Source organism: Mixophyes fleayi, chromosome 2 (assembly GCF_038048845.1).
Source record: "Mixophyes fleayi isolate aMixFle1 chromosome 2, aMixFle1.hap1, whole genome shotgun sequence".
NCBI classification, from domain to species: Eukaryota; Metazoa; Chordata; class Amphibia; order Anura; family Limnodynastidae; genus Mixophyes; species Mixophyes fleayi.
Genome location: NC_134403.1, coordinates 283,685,340 through 283,702,509, shown reverse-complemented (window position 1 = coordinate 283,702,509; position 17,170 = coordinate 283,685,340). Strand labels below are relative to the sequence as shown.

Genomic DNA, 17,170 nt, shown 5'->3' with positions numbered 1-17,170 from the left:
AAGCCCATGGAAATGCATTGCCAATTGGTATTGGACAGCATTGTGGATCACAACACTGTGGTCATGAGTTTAAACCAGTTTGACAAGGGTCTTATCTGTATGGAGTTTGCATGTTCTCCCTGTGTTTGCATGGGATTCATCCAGGGTCTCCAGTTTTCTCCCACACTCCAAAAACATGCTGGTAAGTTAGTTGGCTACTGATTAAAATCTACTCTAGTGTGTGTATGACAAACATTCTCTGTAAAGCGTTGCATAATAGGGTAGCACTATATAAATAATCTATAAACATTTAAAGGGAAAATGCTGCAATGAATAGAATAAATTTCTTGTTTTTACAAAAAAAAAAAAAGCAAACCCTGGATGCCACTGGCTGCTAGGGCTTTCAGGGATTTATGGAACTACAAATGCCAGCATACTTTATCAGCCACTGGGCAGGTCCATAATAGTATTACGTTGCTGTACTGCTTTACTGCTAATGCCATTGTTTTCAAAGTGGCTTTAGGTCAGTTACCGCTAAGACAGTCACAAGCAGACAGCATGTAATTGGCTGAGCTTTTCCCATTCATTTCTATGCATAATTCATTTCAATGAGCTTTCTATGTCCATATAAAACACATTTCCTATTACAATGAATGGTAAAAGAGGCAGTTTTGCTGTGCACAGTAAAATCACCCAGATTCACCTGAAATGAAAATAATTCATTTTTAATAGATTGGAGTGTTTGGTAAATTTGGTAAATTAACTAACAATGTATTTATGGTGATCCTATGTCATTTTGACTTCCAAACCAAATCACCATTTGATACATCTCTCCCATAGAGTTTTTCTTTTTATTACCTTCTCTCTGTCCATAAAGGTGAATTCTAGGCAAAATCTCATTTATAAAATACCTATCTAGCCCCATGGACCTTTTATCACAGTTCAGCATTTTATTATTATTATTATTATTATTAATTTTTATTTATAGGGCGCCACTAGGTGTCCGCGGCGCCGTACAGGGACAAACGAAATTACAATATGAGGTGAGACAGCACAGTACAGTAAACAATAATCACAGTAACTCAGTGAGCTCAAGGCACAGCTAGCGGGGCGGGGAGAGGGGAATGTCTGCCAACAATGGCCCCAAGGAGGGGGGGCACGTATGAGGAGGGAGCGAGAGGGGACGGGAGAAGAGGGTCCTCAAGGAGGAAGGCAGGGAAGCTGGCGAGCAGAGTTAAAAGTGGAGAAGACAGGAGGAGAGAAGACCCTGCTCAAAGGAGCGTACAATGTAAGGGGTGGGGTAGACTGACAGAGAGACACAGGGGAGGGAGGGAGGGAAGGAGGAATGGATAGGGGGAGGGGAATGAAGGGAGTGAAGGCTAGGGGAAGGGGAATGAAGGGGAAGAGTCAGAAGAACAGGTAGGAAGTTAAGTGGGAGACTGGAAAGCTTTAAGAAAAAGGTGGGTTTTTAAACACCGTTTGAAGCTGGACAGATTGGGGGAAGTTCTGATGGCGGGAGGGAGCTTGTTCCAGTGAAGGGGGGCAGTGCGGGCGAAGTCTTGGATACGCGTGTGGAAGGAGGTGATCAGGGGGGAAGAGAGGCGACGGTCATTGGCCGATCGGAGAGGGCGGGATGGAGCATGAGTAGAGAGGAGGGAGGAGATGTAGGGTGCAGTGAAGTTGACGAGGGCCTTGTAAGTAAGAGTGAGGAGCTTGAACAGGATTCTGTAGGGTAAGGGGAGCCAGTGAAGGGAATAGTAGAGGGGGGAGACAGAAGAGGAGCTGCGAGAAAGGAAGATAAGCCTAGTGGCAGCGTTAAGTACAGATAGAAGGGGAGCGAGGTGAGAGTGGGGGAGGCCAGTAAGGAGGAGGTTGCAGTAGTCCAAGCGGGAGATGATCAGGGAGTGAATAAGACATTTAGAGGCATCTTGGTAAAGTAAGGGCCGGATGCGAGCGATGTTTCGCAGCTGGAAGCGGCAGGATTTAGCAAGAGAGAGAATGTGGGGGCCAAAGGAGAGAGAGGAGTCAAGGATGACCCTGAGGCAGTGAAGTTGGGGGACAGGGGAGATAGAGGTGTTGTCGACAGTGATAGAGAGGTCCGAAGGGGGCGAGGTGCGAGGGGGAGGGAAGTCTATGAGTTCAGTTTTGGAGAGGTTAAGTTTGAGGAATCGAGAGGACATCCAGGAGGAGATGGCAGAGAGGCAGGCGGACACCCTAGAGAGGAGGGAGGGAGAGAGATCAGGAGAGGAGAGGTGATCAGGAGAGGCATCAGGAGAGATCAGGAGAGGCATGACTAGCTGGTTAATTTTGGATACAAACAGTGCTGCACTACTACTATTACTACTAATAGGTAAGCACCGTTGGAGTTACACCATATAGAATAAATACATATACATTGAAATAATATAAGATATGGTAGTAAATAACCACAGACTAACAAACATTCTAAGCTTAGAATTCTGATTATAACCAGCCATGGAGTAACAATGTGCAACATCATAAATATGTGTTGAGCTATATAGTGATATAGTCATGCTCTGTGCATGACCATATCATGGATTTACTCATATCAGAGTATGTCACTTTTTTATTGTCATATTCATTGCAGACACATCTCCTTCAAAAGGCATTTGAATCGTCAGATGCATGTATCGAGTGTGGATTTTGGAACTGACACCTTGGAAGTGACTGAGCAGCCAACTAGCATCGGGAGGATAAAACCAGAGTTGTATAAACAGAAATCAGTAGATTCTGAAGACACAAAGAAGGATGATGCTAAGACATGTGGAAAGATTAACTTTACCCTCAAGTATGACTATGAAAATGAAACTCTAATAGTTAGAATACTCAAAGCATTTGATCTCCCTGCTAAAGACTTCTGTGGAAGTTCTGATCCATATGTGAAGATCTACCTTTTGCCCGATCGCAAGAGGAAGTTTCAAACTCGGGTGCACAGAAAGACTCTTAACCCAACATTTGATGAATCTTTTAATTTTCCTGTTCCATATGATGATCTACCCAGTCGAAAACTTCACCTCAGTGTATTTGACTTTGATAGATTTTCCAGGCATGACATGATAGGAGAAGTTATTTTGGAAAACTTGTTTGAAGCTTCCGATTTGTCAAGGGAGTCGTCTATCTGGAAGGATATTCAGTACGCAACTACGGTAAGAACTCTACTTCTCATATTTTATTTTGCTTTATTGAATGTAATTGTTTATGTGGCAGTACAAAGATGTGAATATTTCATACAAATTGAAATATTTGAAATTAATTTTATCAGAAAAACTGCACAATTTCAATTGTATTTAACCACTAATTTTAAGTCATCTTTTAATGGCGGCTATATGTTGCCATGCCTACCACTTTTGCTGAACTAGTGCTGTCACTAACACCAAAGGGACCACTGAAGGGGTAGAAGTGCTATCACTTGATATAAAGCAAACAAGTTGTCATTTGCACTGTCACATTCAATAGCAGCGGAATGTTGGGTAACCTTCATGATGGGAAGTCCAGGACAGGACTTGCCTGCTGCTTAAACTACTAAAATTACACTCAGTGTTACATGCTACGTTCAGATAGCACCAGATCTAATAAAGTTAGTGTGCAGGAGATCTTTTTTTAAAATCTGGTTATTTTTGACAACAACAGGAACATAAAGTGAAAAACAATTGGCATTAGATATTGGACTTCTACATAAAAATGACATTATTGCATATAATTTATATAGCTAGAAAATAGAGTCTATACACGTGCTACTAAATATATTCGTAGAGTAGGGAGCATTGTCCAAAATAACTTACTGCAATAGTGAAATATAGTAAACCTGCTTCTGACAGGTAATGCCTGGATCTGAATCTAATCCTGGAATCCAGGCCGTGTGCAGGAGATCTATCCACTTACTTAACATGGCTTCATAACAAATGTATGGGGTCTACCAAAATAAAAAAAAAGGAAAACATTTATTTCAAAGTAATTAAACAAAATAAAATAACTAGAAAATTATTTGACAAAATCCCACAAAAAGAGACCATGTCATGCATATATAATACAATACACCTGCGCTAGAATGTGTATATGTTACACTTAGTGATTGTCACCCTTAAACTCCAAAAATTGACCCTGCCTCCAACATTCATCTCACCAGACTTCACCCTATCACCGTTTTTTTCACTTGTGAACATAGCATATCACCAGGAAAGAATAAAACTTATAAAAATAACATTCTCACCTTTGTTTCTGGACACTATAACTGTGTCACTGTGTATAAAGTACTTGTCAGATGAGGGTCCCAAATAAAATATTAAATGTCAGGCCCCAGTTAAATATTAAACTGGTAAATAGGAATGTACATGTCTTCCCCTCAGATAAAAACATTGGGTCAATTAGTCCATTGGGAGGTAAGTAGGTTCAGCAGACATTCTTAACATATACAGACCACAACCAGGCATTGTCTTAGATCCAGTATGTCATTTCCTACTTAGAGCAGACTTCCTTTCAGTAGGTATTGTAAAAACAAAATACTCCTCCCCCCATGTGAGATGAAGGCTAACTAAGCAGGTATATATAAATATTAACTTCAAAGAACATAGTTCATATTTTGGAGAATCAGTTTGCCACTCCGTACTCAGGGGCAAAAACTGCACAAGGGTTGGGAAGTACAGATACCAACTGTAAAGGGAAACCGTAGTAGTCACATGTCTTTTGAAATTATATTTGATATTATTGTAGTTCCATCATACTTGGTATGCATATCTGTGGGGGGTTATGAATGGTTTATTGAAGAGAGAGTTATGTGGGATATGTCTGAGAAAAGTTAAGAAAAGTCAAAACTTTTGGAATATTTTTGAGCAAACCATAGTTGACAGCCAGGGGACATTTCCTCCTCCACTTTAACATCTACACTGCCCCACTGAATGCTATCCTATTTCAGTTTGCTTAAAATGCCTGTGTGAAGGGGCAGATTGTCAGCTCTTTGGGTCTCAATCTAAGTGACGAACTGTCCATCCCTTCTGCCTGCCCCAGGCATACAGATTATCATACGTAAATTTATTCTCTATACTTTAATCCCATTTGTTTTTACAACTGTTATGCATTAATTATTTGTATGTCAATTATCTGTTTTATATCCAAATGCCCTGTACCTTTGTATATGAAATCTAAAATGTAATACGTTTTTTGGCCTTGATACTCTAACAAATCTGTTCATGAAGAATATAACTTGACCGTGTTAACCCTTTGAATGGCTGGTGTGTGAATTGTTAATGTATTTGAATAGCAAGCCTAGTGTATGCCAACGTGTGCGTTTGTGTAACAGAGTCTTAAATCAGGTGTTAAGTGTTATCTCTTTGATTACTGGTGTGTGCATTGCTAGCCTGTGTATAACAAGGAGCATTGTGTGCCATTGTGGGACAGTATATTGGGGTTCTGTTACCCTTATTCAGTAGGTGGTGGCAGACAATAGATGTGTATGTGTGTGAGAAGCACTGTTTGGGGGCAATCCAACATATCTATAACCTGTGTGATAGGTGAGAATCATATGTAACCCCATACAGTAAACTCCCAAAATCATGGATGTTAGGAGCGTGTTTGTGACAGTACTATTTTATGGTATTACTATACAAGACGTCTATACTTCAGAAGTAAGCAAAGAAATTATGGCATAAATATTTGTGATTGCACTATCTCTGTGAAATTAAGTATAGGAAGACTCATTGAAAAGTGTACTTTTTAAAAGCTTGACAGTTAACAAATGTTAGGAAGTTGGCAGTTTTTTTCATTGTTTCAATAACACTCATTTAATCCTTCTTTTCTCTAACCAGAATACAGGAAACATCCCTACTTGCTCTTACTTTTGTATACCTCAAAACAGACCATCAGCCTTGACTCTTTTCCAATATAACAACCATAAAAACATTTTATGACCTAGTCACTACTGTGCTTTTTTTGGTTAATATATTTTAGACTCTCTTGTTATTTTATACTTAACAGATCCCAAATAATAAATGATCATTAAATGCTGACCTTTGCTTCTACATAAATCACAGTAGGTCAGTACAGCAAACTTATTTTATACCGTATGTAAATAATAAGAGTCACACATAAAATGGTATAGGAGTATATTTGCTATGCCTTGCTGGTTTTTTATTCAATGGTAAGAGCTTGGATTAATTAAAAGATGTAGCATGTACTTCCATGTGCACTAGGGTCTTCTCGCTACTTTGTATAAAAATTGAACATTTGTATAGTTTTTTGTTTTTTTTTTCCAGGCAGTGTACATTGCTCCTAATAGGGAAATGAATTATATACTACAAACTGAGTATGATTGGGTGCACATTGTATTGCACCACTATGCAGATGTCTGGCACTAAACTCTGTTATCTATATGATTTAAACAAGCATAAAAAATTGTTACATTGTTTTTTTAAGTATTACCATTTGGACCATACTCTCCCGGAACGTCCGCAAAGTTCCCGAATGTCAGGGAGTGCTCCCGGACTACCGGAAGAATAGACATCTTCCCGGGTCTTGGTGGAGGCGGATCTTAATGAAGCAAATTTCAGTATTTCATAGCAGGGGGCAGGGCCATGGTGACACAATGACTGGGCCATGGTGACTGGGTAAACAGAACACTGAGACAAATTACCATAGTGTATTGTTTGAAAACAAAGCCAAAAAAGAACATATAAAGAACATATAGGAGAGGTGAATACTGTTGCAAAAAAATCACCTTATATGTTATATAGATGCATATTTTACTGAGGTAGATGATGTACCCTTTTCAAATCCAGCAAAACAAAATACATCAGTACAGGACCCGAGCACATGCTGCACATTTACAATTAATGGCTGGGTTCTTGCTCCCTTATCATTAATATTGTCTATTTCCCTGCTTCTTTTGTATATTTGAAGTTGGAATGCCACACTACTGTAATTCAGCATTTGGTAGGGGAGCAGGCAAAACCACAAAAGCCTTGATGCCAGTATAGCCATAGCAGTCCTCTTAAACTTAATATGGCTTCACAACAAATATATCCAGGCAGTTATATATCTATATTTCAGACTAGTGTGTTAGATTGCTACCAATACAATCAGTACTTTGTCTTGCTAGATACTGAATGGGGAAGGAGCAGACATTGTAGTGGGTATGACTCTGTGACCCATTACAATTTTGGTACGGGGACCAACTATTTTAATTTACAGACCTCAAATCCAATCCAAATTCTAAAAGATTCAATTTGTTTGCACTAAATCTTGCAGACCTACCATAAAGTGATACGACTTTGATACAATGCACAATTTCCAAATCCTTTTTTATACCGCAGTGGTTTTCATAAATGGATTTGGTCCTGAAAGTTTCCAGACAATGTACTATATGTAATGTTAACCCAATATAGTAACATTAAAAAATAGGATATTATTGGATTTGGTATCCCACAATAAATTAATTCATAAACTGAAAATCCTTGGATTTGACTAAAAGATAGTGGAACAGATAAAGGTTTGGCTAAAGTACAGAGCAGAGAGTTACATTCAATGATTGTATGCTCAGATAAATGGCAGGTTACCAGTGGTATACCCCAGGGATCAGTCCTGGGAATTTTTTTGCTGAATATATTCATTAATGGTCTACAAGGGAAGGCGTGCGTATTTGAAGATGATACAATGATTTGTAATAGGCTTGGTTCAAGTTTATATACACTTTGGTTAACAAAAAACAGTGGTAGTGTGACAATGTACACAAAGATATACTAAAGGTCTTTCTTCATTGATCCAGAGTTTATGATGTTCCAGTAGGATGCTGGTCATAGGTCAGCTCAAACGATGCTACTTCAAAAGGTGGGAGCAATTCACCCAAACAGCTGTTTACGTGTCTTGTCTCGGGAACCGCCTAAATACAGTTTAAACCACGCTATTAACATGTGCTGCATACAGTATTATAGAGTATCAATCTTATAAGAATCATATCTAGCAATCGCAGCTTAGCTGCTGATACTAGTTTTCTTCTGGTGAAATGAGGAATAATATAAGACCAAACACCATACATTTCTTAGGACCTGAACCATAAATACCTTTAATGTAAATTTATCTTTGTATAAATAATCTTTAAATCTTACTAATAAAATGATGCGAGTTGGAACTTTATTTAAAGTGAATTATTTGCAAATGTATGCCTGAATGTAAGTGTATTTATTTTGCTTTTCTATTTGATTGCATAATTAACCCTTTTATGCCATAGTGTACCAATTGCAATCGCATGGAAAAACCAATACAATTGTTATTTAATAATTTAAAAGACTTCATCCAATTATTCAACTTCAACAACCCCTAAGAGGTATTTTAGTCATACTGTATTTGTTCAGTAAACAGGATTTGCTGCAAGCTGGCTTGTACCTAAAGAGGAGAGAAAGTACACTCTGACCTCAAAGAAGTAGAAGTGGTGGGGGTAAACCGCGCTTCCTATCTGTTCGTTGTTCCCTTGCGCAGTCTGCGCTTGCGCTGTCTCTGGCAGAAATAGAAACTCAGCGTTGTATAGTTGTTCAGGCTGACTTGATGACAGCCGGAAAAGTAGTGGGTGCATGCGGGTATGTGTAGTCTACGCGTTTCGCCCAATACGGGCTTCCTAAGGGATGTACCCCAAGTTGTTCTTGTGCTTAAGCTGTGGTATGCTATATATTTTGTGAATTTGAAATGTAGTGTCATTGTGCAATTCATATAGCTCATTTTTACATAAAAATGGTAACTCTGTGGTAATCTAGAATCCCATATTTTTAACCCAATAGATATTAAAAGCAGAATTTTAAATAAATTACACATCCTTGTGTAAGATATCATGTTCACTAAAATCTTCTTTTATGAAGTTGGAGACAGCCACACAAATTGAGATCACAGCTGCTATTAGGCAGATATTGCACAGTCATGATGCCAGATAATGATGTTATTGGAATTGATAGGAACAATATCAGGCATAGAAAGGCAGAAAGTGTGATCAGAAGACGACCACCAGAACCAATATTCAGACCACAGTAATAAGGCTGGAGTGAAGTCTATCTAATTAGTTAACCATAGCTTTCGATTTCCTGTCAGCCTTATAATTCCACCAACTGGGGTGCTACAAGTTGCCCACCTTTGTTTGAATGGTGGTTCATTCAACACACAAATGTTTTTTCCTATATTTTTATCGCATTTCCTAACACTTTTTCAGAATTCACTCTATTTGGATGAGAATAAAACACACAAGGACCAACGTTCATATGTATTTCTTTTATTTATAAAAGTGTTTTTTTTAATTCATGGTGTTTATCCTCAAAGTGTCCAGTTAGTTCTGAAGATTTGCCTCTGAAATGTTCAGTGCTAGACAGTGCTGTCTATTGGTATTCACCAAATGTGCATTACTCCTGTGTGATGAATGTAATATTAAGTATATTTCCTTGTTCTACTTTTTGCATATATCTTAATCTATTGAAACAAACTATTTAAAGATTAAAAAAATATTAATTTTCTTATCTAACACTAACTGTTGGTTTCCCATATCTTCAGGCCTGTATGAATACAAATCTATGATATATTCATTGTATAGATCATTACAAATAATAGCAGGTTTTGGTTTTCTGCCAACATTTTCACTCTGAAGTTGCCTGAAGCAATTTCTCACTTCAAGGCTTCTATAAAACAATTAGAATAAAACCACTTTGTTGTTTATTCTAGTGCTGTCAGTGGAAACAATAGGCATATGATAAGAATAAAATATAAAATCTCCACTGTTTACAAAGGGATACAGAACTCTGTTTGGGAGAAAGAGGCTATTTTCTTTATAAATAAAATTCAAATTAATAGGTAAAATCGGAAATATAAGGAATGCTTAATTATTTACAGTATGGTGGTGTGAGGTTCTTACACATCTAAGGCTGGGTACACACTATACAAAATGTCTGATGCGATATCCTTAACGATTTTGCCAACAATTAAAAAAAAAAAGAAGTTCCGATCAGTATGCCAATTCATGTGTACACACTAAACATATTTTACACGATTTATCTTCAGATCTGTGCTCTTCAGCTGTCACAACCATCTGCTGAAAAGATTGTGACTCTGCAGACTCCATAGAGATCTATGCACACTGTTGGTCGTGAGTGTATACACACTGCAGGATTGGAGTGACATTGTCCCATCGTTGAACGACATTTTTAGTCCAATTTAAAAATTAAACTATACAGTAGGCTTTGGAACAATAATTGTTCATCATTGCACCATACATGCTAATGCGATTTCGGGCCGATGGTCGTTTATCGTTTGATTGACCTGATAATCGGCTGAAAACCCTGTAGTGTGTACCCAACCTTACACATAACAAATAGTAACAGATCCTTAGAATTGCTTTGCCTCTTCTGCAGTCCCTAAATAAGACTCCTATCCATTATACCTAAAAAACATAAAAAATAATCACACCTAAAAAAATTTGTTTTTGCCCTTGTTCAAAAAGTCACACAAAAGTTCTAAAAAAAAAAATCTTCTGGTCTTGCAACATAGTCCAATGCCAACTGTGCTTCCAATCCGACAGAGAGAAAAAAATGGAATAAAAAAAATCCACAAGAATACAAATAATAAAGAAAAATTAATTATTTTTTTTATGCACAATCTTACGAATACTGTTTTTAATGTATTAATTTAAAATAGTGGCAATGTTCTTGTTCTGTCCTCACTATAATCTTCCCTTGGCCTGAGTATAATCAGACAGACAGCATAACCACTCCAATTTAAATAATCCAGTCTAGATGTGAAGATCTGAAGAATTGTGTTTATTTTAGCAGTAAAGAACATGTGAATTCAAGTGGTAAAACTGCAATAAAGCAATGATACAATGCAGTCACAATATGAACAGATATAATGCAATGCAAACATGAAAACTGCATTACTTGGCACAAAAGCTTACCATCGATGGATGCTGTACCAGGTTATATACTGCATCTCTGACTAACATGTGAAATCTAAAATGGTGACCTATCATTACCCAAGATGCATTGAGAGCTAACTACGGAGGCCTAAGTATTCAGTTTAAGCTGATACTAGGCTGGCCACTAAATGGAGTTTACACAGAAATAATGCATATGTAAAACAACAATGCTGAAGGCATAACAGTTCTTTTTAAATGAGGTCTATCAGCCTGGCTCAAACAGTGCCTAAGTTGTCATGCAGGGAATCAGGGTTTCTGTGACACAAATCAGGGGAAGACTTGGATAAGTTATTTAGTTGCATTATGGGGGGAAGGATTTGTATCAATGGAGTCCAGATATGTCAAAAAGAGTGTTACTGCTATTGGAATTAAAGCATCAGTGGCCATGTTTGACAAACTGATGTTACCACTTTGAGGTGCAATATTCACAGGCACAAATTAACAAACAGGAGCAAGGGCACTATATTGTCCTATTAAGAACATTTATACTCCTTATAGATCATTATTTTAACCTTAGCAATCAGGGCTGCCCAAAATTGGAAGAATTCCTGTTGGCATTGGATGATCCCAAAGATTGAGCATCAGGAGTGTTGATTAAGTGGCTGGCCAAGTTGGACACGATTCAGGCCTTCAGCTCCTCACTTCTGGCTCCATTGCAGTCTGTTAGTGCGACAAGAAGATGATCGCACACAGAGGCTGAGAGTGTACATTTTCTGACTGCATGTACACTGTGCTCGATATTGATCCTCTTGATGTTGAGAGACTTAAGCTGGGTACACACTATTGAAAATTATTTCAAATACAATTTCTGTAATGGTTTTTCCAACACCTGAAAGTCCCGATGATCATGCAGATTTGTGTCTACACACCTACATAATTTACCTTCAGATCTCGATCTTCATGTGTCATAACCATCTCCTGAAAAGATTGTGACTCTGTACACTGTACAGATATCTGTCTACACTGCTGGCCGTGAGTGCATACACACTTTCACATTTGCCCGACATCTCTCCAATGTTGATTGTGATTGTAGGAAGTTCATAAAACCAAATTAAATGCTATGATGTGCTTTGGTACGATAAACTTGACCGTGGGAGTGTACACACCGTTGCAATATCTGACCGAACAGTTTTTTATCATGTGATCTGCACCATAATTGTATCAGTATGTACCCAGTTTTACTGTCGAGAATCTCAGTTATTTTCAGCCCATACAGCATATTTAAGCACCCTCAAAGACAAATAGTCATTTCATCACTACTCCATCTCTTAGAATGATAGATACAAACAAAATAACATTTTTAAATCTGCTTCAACCTGACTCATTATGAACAAACTCATGTAAAACCAGTATGTATTATGTGTATATACATACAGAGACATTTAGGAATACTGGATCACAGAAAAAAATATTGTTACCCATAGCAACAGATATTTGCTTTAATTTTCTAAACTGTACTAGAAAAATTACAGAAGGCAAATGCTTGCTATGGGTTACATCAACTTTTTTCTATGCATCAGTTTTTCCATCAGTGTCATATATTGTGTACAAAAATTGTATTATGGGACTATAACAAGGACAGATTATATCACTTGTTACATTTTCATTAAAAACTCACCAGGTGTTCCCCAAATACAAATTGCTGTGACAGATGCCCACTCTAATTTTCTTTTGAATTATATTACACATATAATTAAATCTGATTTGCTAAACATAACACAAACAAAGAAAATGCTGATTTCTTGCAAAATGTCATTAGGATTATATAAGAGCACAAGTGATTAATTATGAGGTTCTACATTAACAGAAACAATTGTTATCCTATAGAAACAATTATATAATCAACTAATAGCACAATGAAACATTTTTGTGCTCTTAAACCTTTTCTTGCCAGAAGGATTTGGAGTATAAATTAATGACTATTACTAAGCAATGGGCTGCTTGGCATTTGATCTTTGCATCTAGAGATTTATTACTGTAATGAAAATATGTCACAGCTCTGCAAACAACTCTCTATAGAAATCCTATTTCATATGTCCACAGCATAAAACAGGATGTATAAAAGGAGTTGTATCATTAAAGTGATCTAACCTCCCACCTACTGGGTTATCTATTTTTATAAACAATCTACCAAAGATCTGTATGATTGCACAATGTATATGACACAATGATATATTCGTTTTTTGTTTTTTTATTGAAGCCTGACAGTACTCCAAATCTTCCAGTGCAGTGCAAAAGCATGTGCTGGGAGCATGTGTCTTTGTACCCTTCCCTAAAGGATAATGTCTCTGTTCCTCCCTATCACTTGGAGCCAAAAGACCCCTTAGGGGGATAAGGCCTCTTTTTGTGGAGTCTAAAGAGTGCCCCTTGGCATCCCCAACTTCCGAAGTATGTTGGCACCTTAGGGGGCAGGGGTCTTTAGACCCACCATTTCCGCAAGGTGGATGCCCCTTTTTCTCAGAGGTTGGCCACCAGCTTCCCTCATGGCAGTGGTTCTTCAGCTCCCCAAGAAGTAGGGAGCCTCCAACAACTTGGGAATAGGGGATTGTAATGACAAGAACACACAAACGAAAAACTTGAAAAAAGTGCTAAGTGCAATTATCATTAAATAATTTCAAAAGTTCCCATAGTGCCTGGCTAATGGCCGGTGGGATTAATTTTTTTTAGCCCAGCCAAAAGTCCAGGGCAAAGAAATAAATGATACAGGGAAGGACAAATTCATTGTTCTAGTGCTTCACACTTCCAAAGTGAGGGTTCCAGTCCCATACCAGTACATTTTCAGGTCACCCCTAGCCCTGTCCCCCCAGGGCATAGGTGGCTTGGGATCCAAACACCACCAGCCTTCTGGCATGAGACCAAGACATTCTGCCCTATAAGAGAGTGTGTCTCTCCCTTGCTAGGACATTAACTACACTTGATCTTAGCCAAAATACCGAGAAGCAAATTATATACTCAATTATCAAATTTAACTCAAATTGTAGATGAATAGACAAATCTAGTCTACTAGTCTATGATGACATACTCGTGACCTGGTAGCTTACCTTACAGGGAGAAAATGTGACCAGCTATGTCAAAGATGAATCATAGAGAGCTTCCCAAACAGTCCCAAAATGGTTCTTAAAAATAATAAAATGACAGCACTAGTTTGATGTTTTTACAAGGTATTTGGGCAGCAGGCTGGGTAAAGGAGAGGAATTTCCATATTCACCTACTGCCAAAGTGCCAACATGGTTATTTAGCTAATATTGCATTTATTTAGGCTAAACTCTACCTCTGTATTCTGTATACGAGGAAGCAAGATCTGAGGTATTCACTGGGGCGAGCTGTCATTTATCTCATAACAGCGTCACAATCCTCCACTCAGCAAAGTTTAACCTTTATCATGGGGAACAAATTTTCAGTATTAACAATGTCATGTTGTTTCTTGTATTGCTGTATTACTAAATGCATGAGCTGGTTTTGAAATTCTACTGCCATCATTACAACACTGACAACTCTGAAAAGTAGACCCATAATTGCTTTGCAATCCTTTTCCTACTGTAAAGGAAAGGGATTGTGCTGGCCAGCTGGTCATTGGCTTCTACATGGCCCACCTATACGGAAGCCCAAGGCTTTCATCTCATAAAATGGCAGGACAGAATATGGATTTAAAACCTTAAGTCTTGTGAGAATTGGAGCTCAGAGCGGAGAAGCTGCAAATGACTATGAAACATAGCATTTAAATTACTATATTTATATTATCTGTGTAGCTTAACTGTATTTAAAATAGATTTGGCTGTTATGATTATGGTGCAATATATTATTTAATTATTGCTATAATTGAACATTACACACCTAACCATTTGTCACTCTTTTGGATGCATGTGTCTTTCCCTATTGTCTGTGTCATCAGTCTCATATACATAATCCTTCATTTCAAAGAATAAATCTCTTAAAAGTGTTGGACCACTGAAATGAAAAAAAATATTTTTACTCTGAATAATATGTGCAGTAAATATTCTTGGTTTTACTTTTATTTTCTTCGTCTTTTATTATTGTTCTCAGAAGAGCTTTTGCTCAATTTAACTATCTTTTGTAAATGAGAGAGGTGTTCTTTAACAGGGTTTCACCAACTCCTTCCCTAATTCTACAATTGAATATTAATGGAATGCCAATCACAGACATTTACCACAGGGGCCTGATGGGAGAATCTAATTATTATTATAATTATAATATTCATAGTTTTTATGCTAGTTTTGGTCATCATACCTTGCAATCACGAGCTCTATATGAGATATAGGCGGGAATTTAAGAAAAAGTAAAGCCCACCTCCACTTTAGCAGCTTACCATGAAGAATGATTTAGACCGCCTCTGGACCATCTTATCTGTAGCACACAAGAGTCCATACACTGGTTACTAAATGGAAGAAACCCCTGTTAAATAAATAAAAAATATACTGTTGTGAGATTTCTGCAGTAGTGGACATACTGTTTTGGCACCCAATACGAAGTTAGCAAATTGTACAGGCCTGCAAACATTTTACATTTCCCACCTTTACTATTCACATATTATAACCTAAAGTGCTCTGGTGAACCAAACCCTGCACCAGGTCCTGCACAGTATGCTAAAAGCAAACTTCCCCCAAACATTATACTAGAATAATGCAAAATTAATTTTTGCAGCCAGTATACAACACTTACCTCATTCTGCATGCGAATAGCAGTTGGAGTAAGCTGTACACATCATCATCATCATCATCATCATTTATTTATATAGCACCACTAATTCCGCAGCGCTGTACAGAGAACTCAATCACATCAGTCCCTGCCCCATTGGGGCTTACAGTCTAAATTCCCTAACGCACACACACAGACACACAGACAGACAGACAGACTAGGGTAAAAAAATTTAGCAACCAATTAACCTATCAGTATGTTTTTGGAGTGTGGGAGGAAACCGGAGCACCCCGGAGGAAACCCACACAAACATGGGGAGAGCATAAAAACTCCTCACAGTGCAGTGATGCAGAAGTGCTATTCACTTAGCCACCGTGCTGCCCATACACTGACTCAGCTCTTAGCCCAAGCTCCCACTTCCCCTTATTCTCACAAATATAAATCATTGGATATTTCTGAATACTATTGGCAAATTTTACAGCGTCACTGAGGATCGACTTCATACCGAAAAACAAGGCTGTTTTAGGATTTACTAAACTACCAACTCTGTTCAGCTGTGGGACCCACAGAACTAAACTGTCATTGCTGTTTCAAAATCTGTTCAGCTGCCCACTAAGCTCAATTGTGATTGCTGTTGTCATCTCTGTTTGGCTGCTGGACACTCTGCACCCAACTGTCAGCATCCTGGACCCCGTCATGTCAGAGCTACAGAAGCTGCCTACTTTATTAACCCCTGCCAGTCTTGTCGATTCCACCTTAAAACATTTCAAGAATATGCCCTTTGCTCAACATGTTACCAACACTCTTATCCATTCTCTCATCATCTCCTGTCTTGACTATTGCAACCTCCTACTATCTGGCATTCCCGACACCCATATATCACATTTCATTCCATCCTACATGCTGCTGCAAGACTGATCTTCAGCTCTCACGGCTCCACATTTGCTGCAACACTTTGCAAATACCTACACTGTCTCCCTGTGTCCTCCAGAATCCAAATCACTCACCCTTACCTACAAAACCCACAACAATACCACCTTGTCGTACATGTCAAATTTCACATCAAAATACTCTCCCTCCCGCCCTCTTAAAACTACCTCTGACTTGTTCCTTGTCTCATCACTCGTAACCACCTCTCACTCACGCCTGCAAGTCCACTGCTGTGCTGCTCCCCACTTATGAAATTCCCCACCACACCTAAACAGGCTTTCCCACAGCCTTTAAATCTTTAGACCAGTGGTCGACAACCCCTGGACCACTTCTGTCTGGCACGCCGACGCTGCAGCTGTCTCACTAAAGCAGCCGTTTCGTCTGTCATCGGCTGCTTTACTGAAGCAGCTTCCGGGTTTCTGGAGAGAAAGATGCGTGTCTCCAAAGGTAAGTAAGAGCGGCACTAAAAATTGAGGGACACATCTATGTGGCATACTAGCAATAGGGGGCACATCTATGTGGCATACTATAAATAGGGGGGACAGCTGTGGCTACTATGAATATCGGGGGACAACTGTGGCATACTGGGAATATGGGGGGCAACTGTGGCATACTATGAATATGGGGGGGCAACTGTGGCATACTATGAAT

General features: G+C 38.5%; 1 protein-coding gene across 1 annotated transcript in view; it reads left to right on the top strand.

The window, feature by feature from the left end:
* SYT6 (synaptotagmin 6) overlaps positions 1 to 17,170 on the top strand; it is a 149,343-nt gene that overhangs the window by 23,977 nt on the left and 108,196 nt on the right. Inside the window, exon 2 of the mRNA XM_075196292.1 lies at positions 2,588 to 3,146. Within this exon, the coding sequence (XP_075052393.1) occupies positions 2,588 to 3,146 (559 nt within the window). The remainder of the gene's footprint in view (positions 1 to 2,587; positions 3,147 to 17,170) is intronic.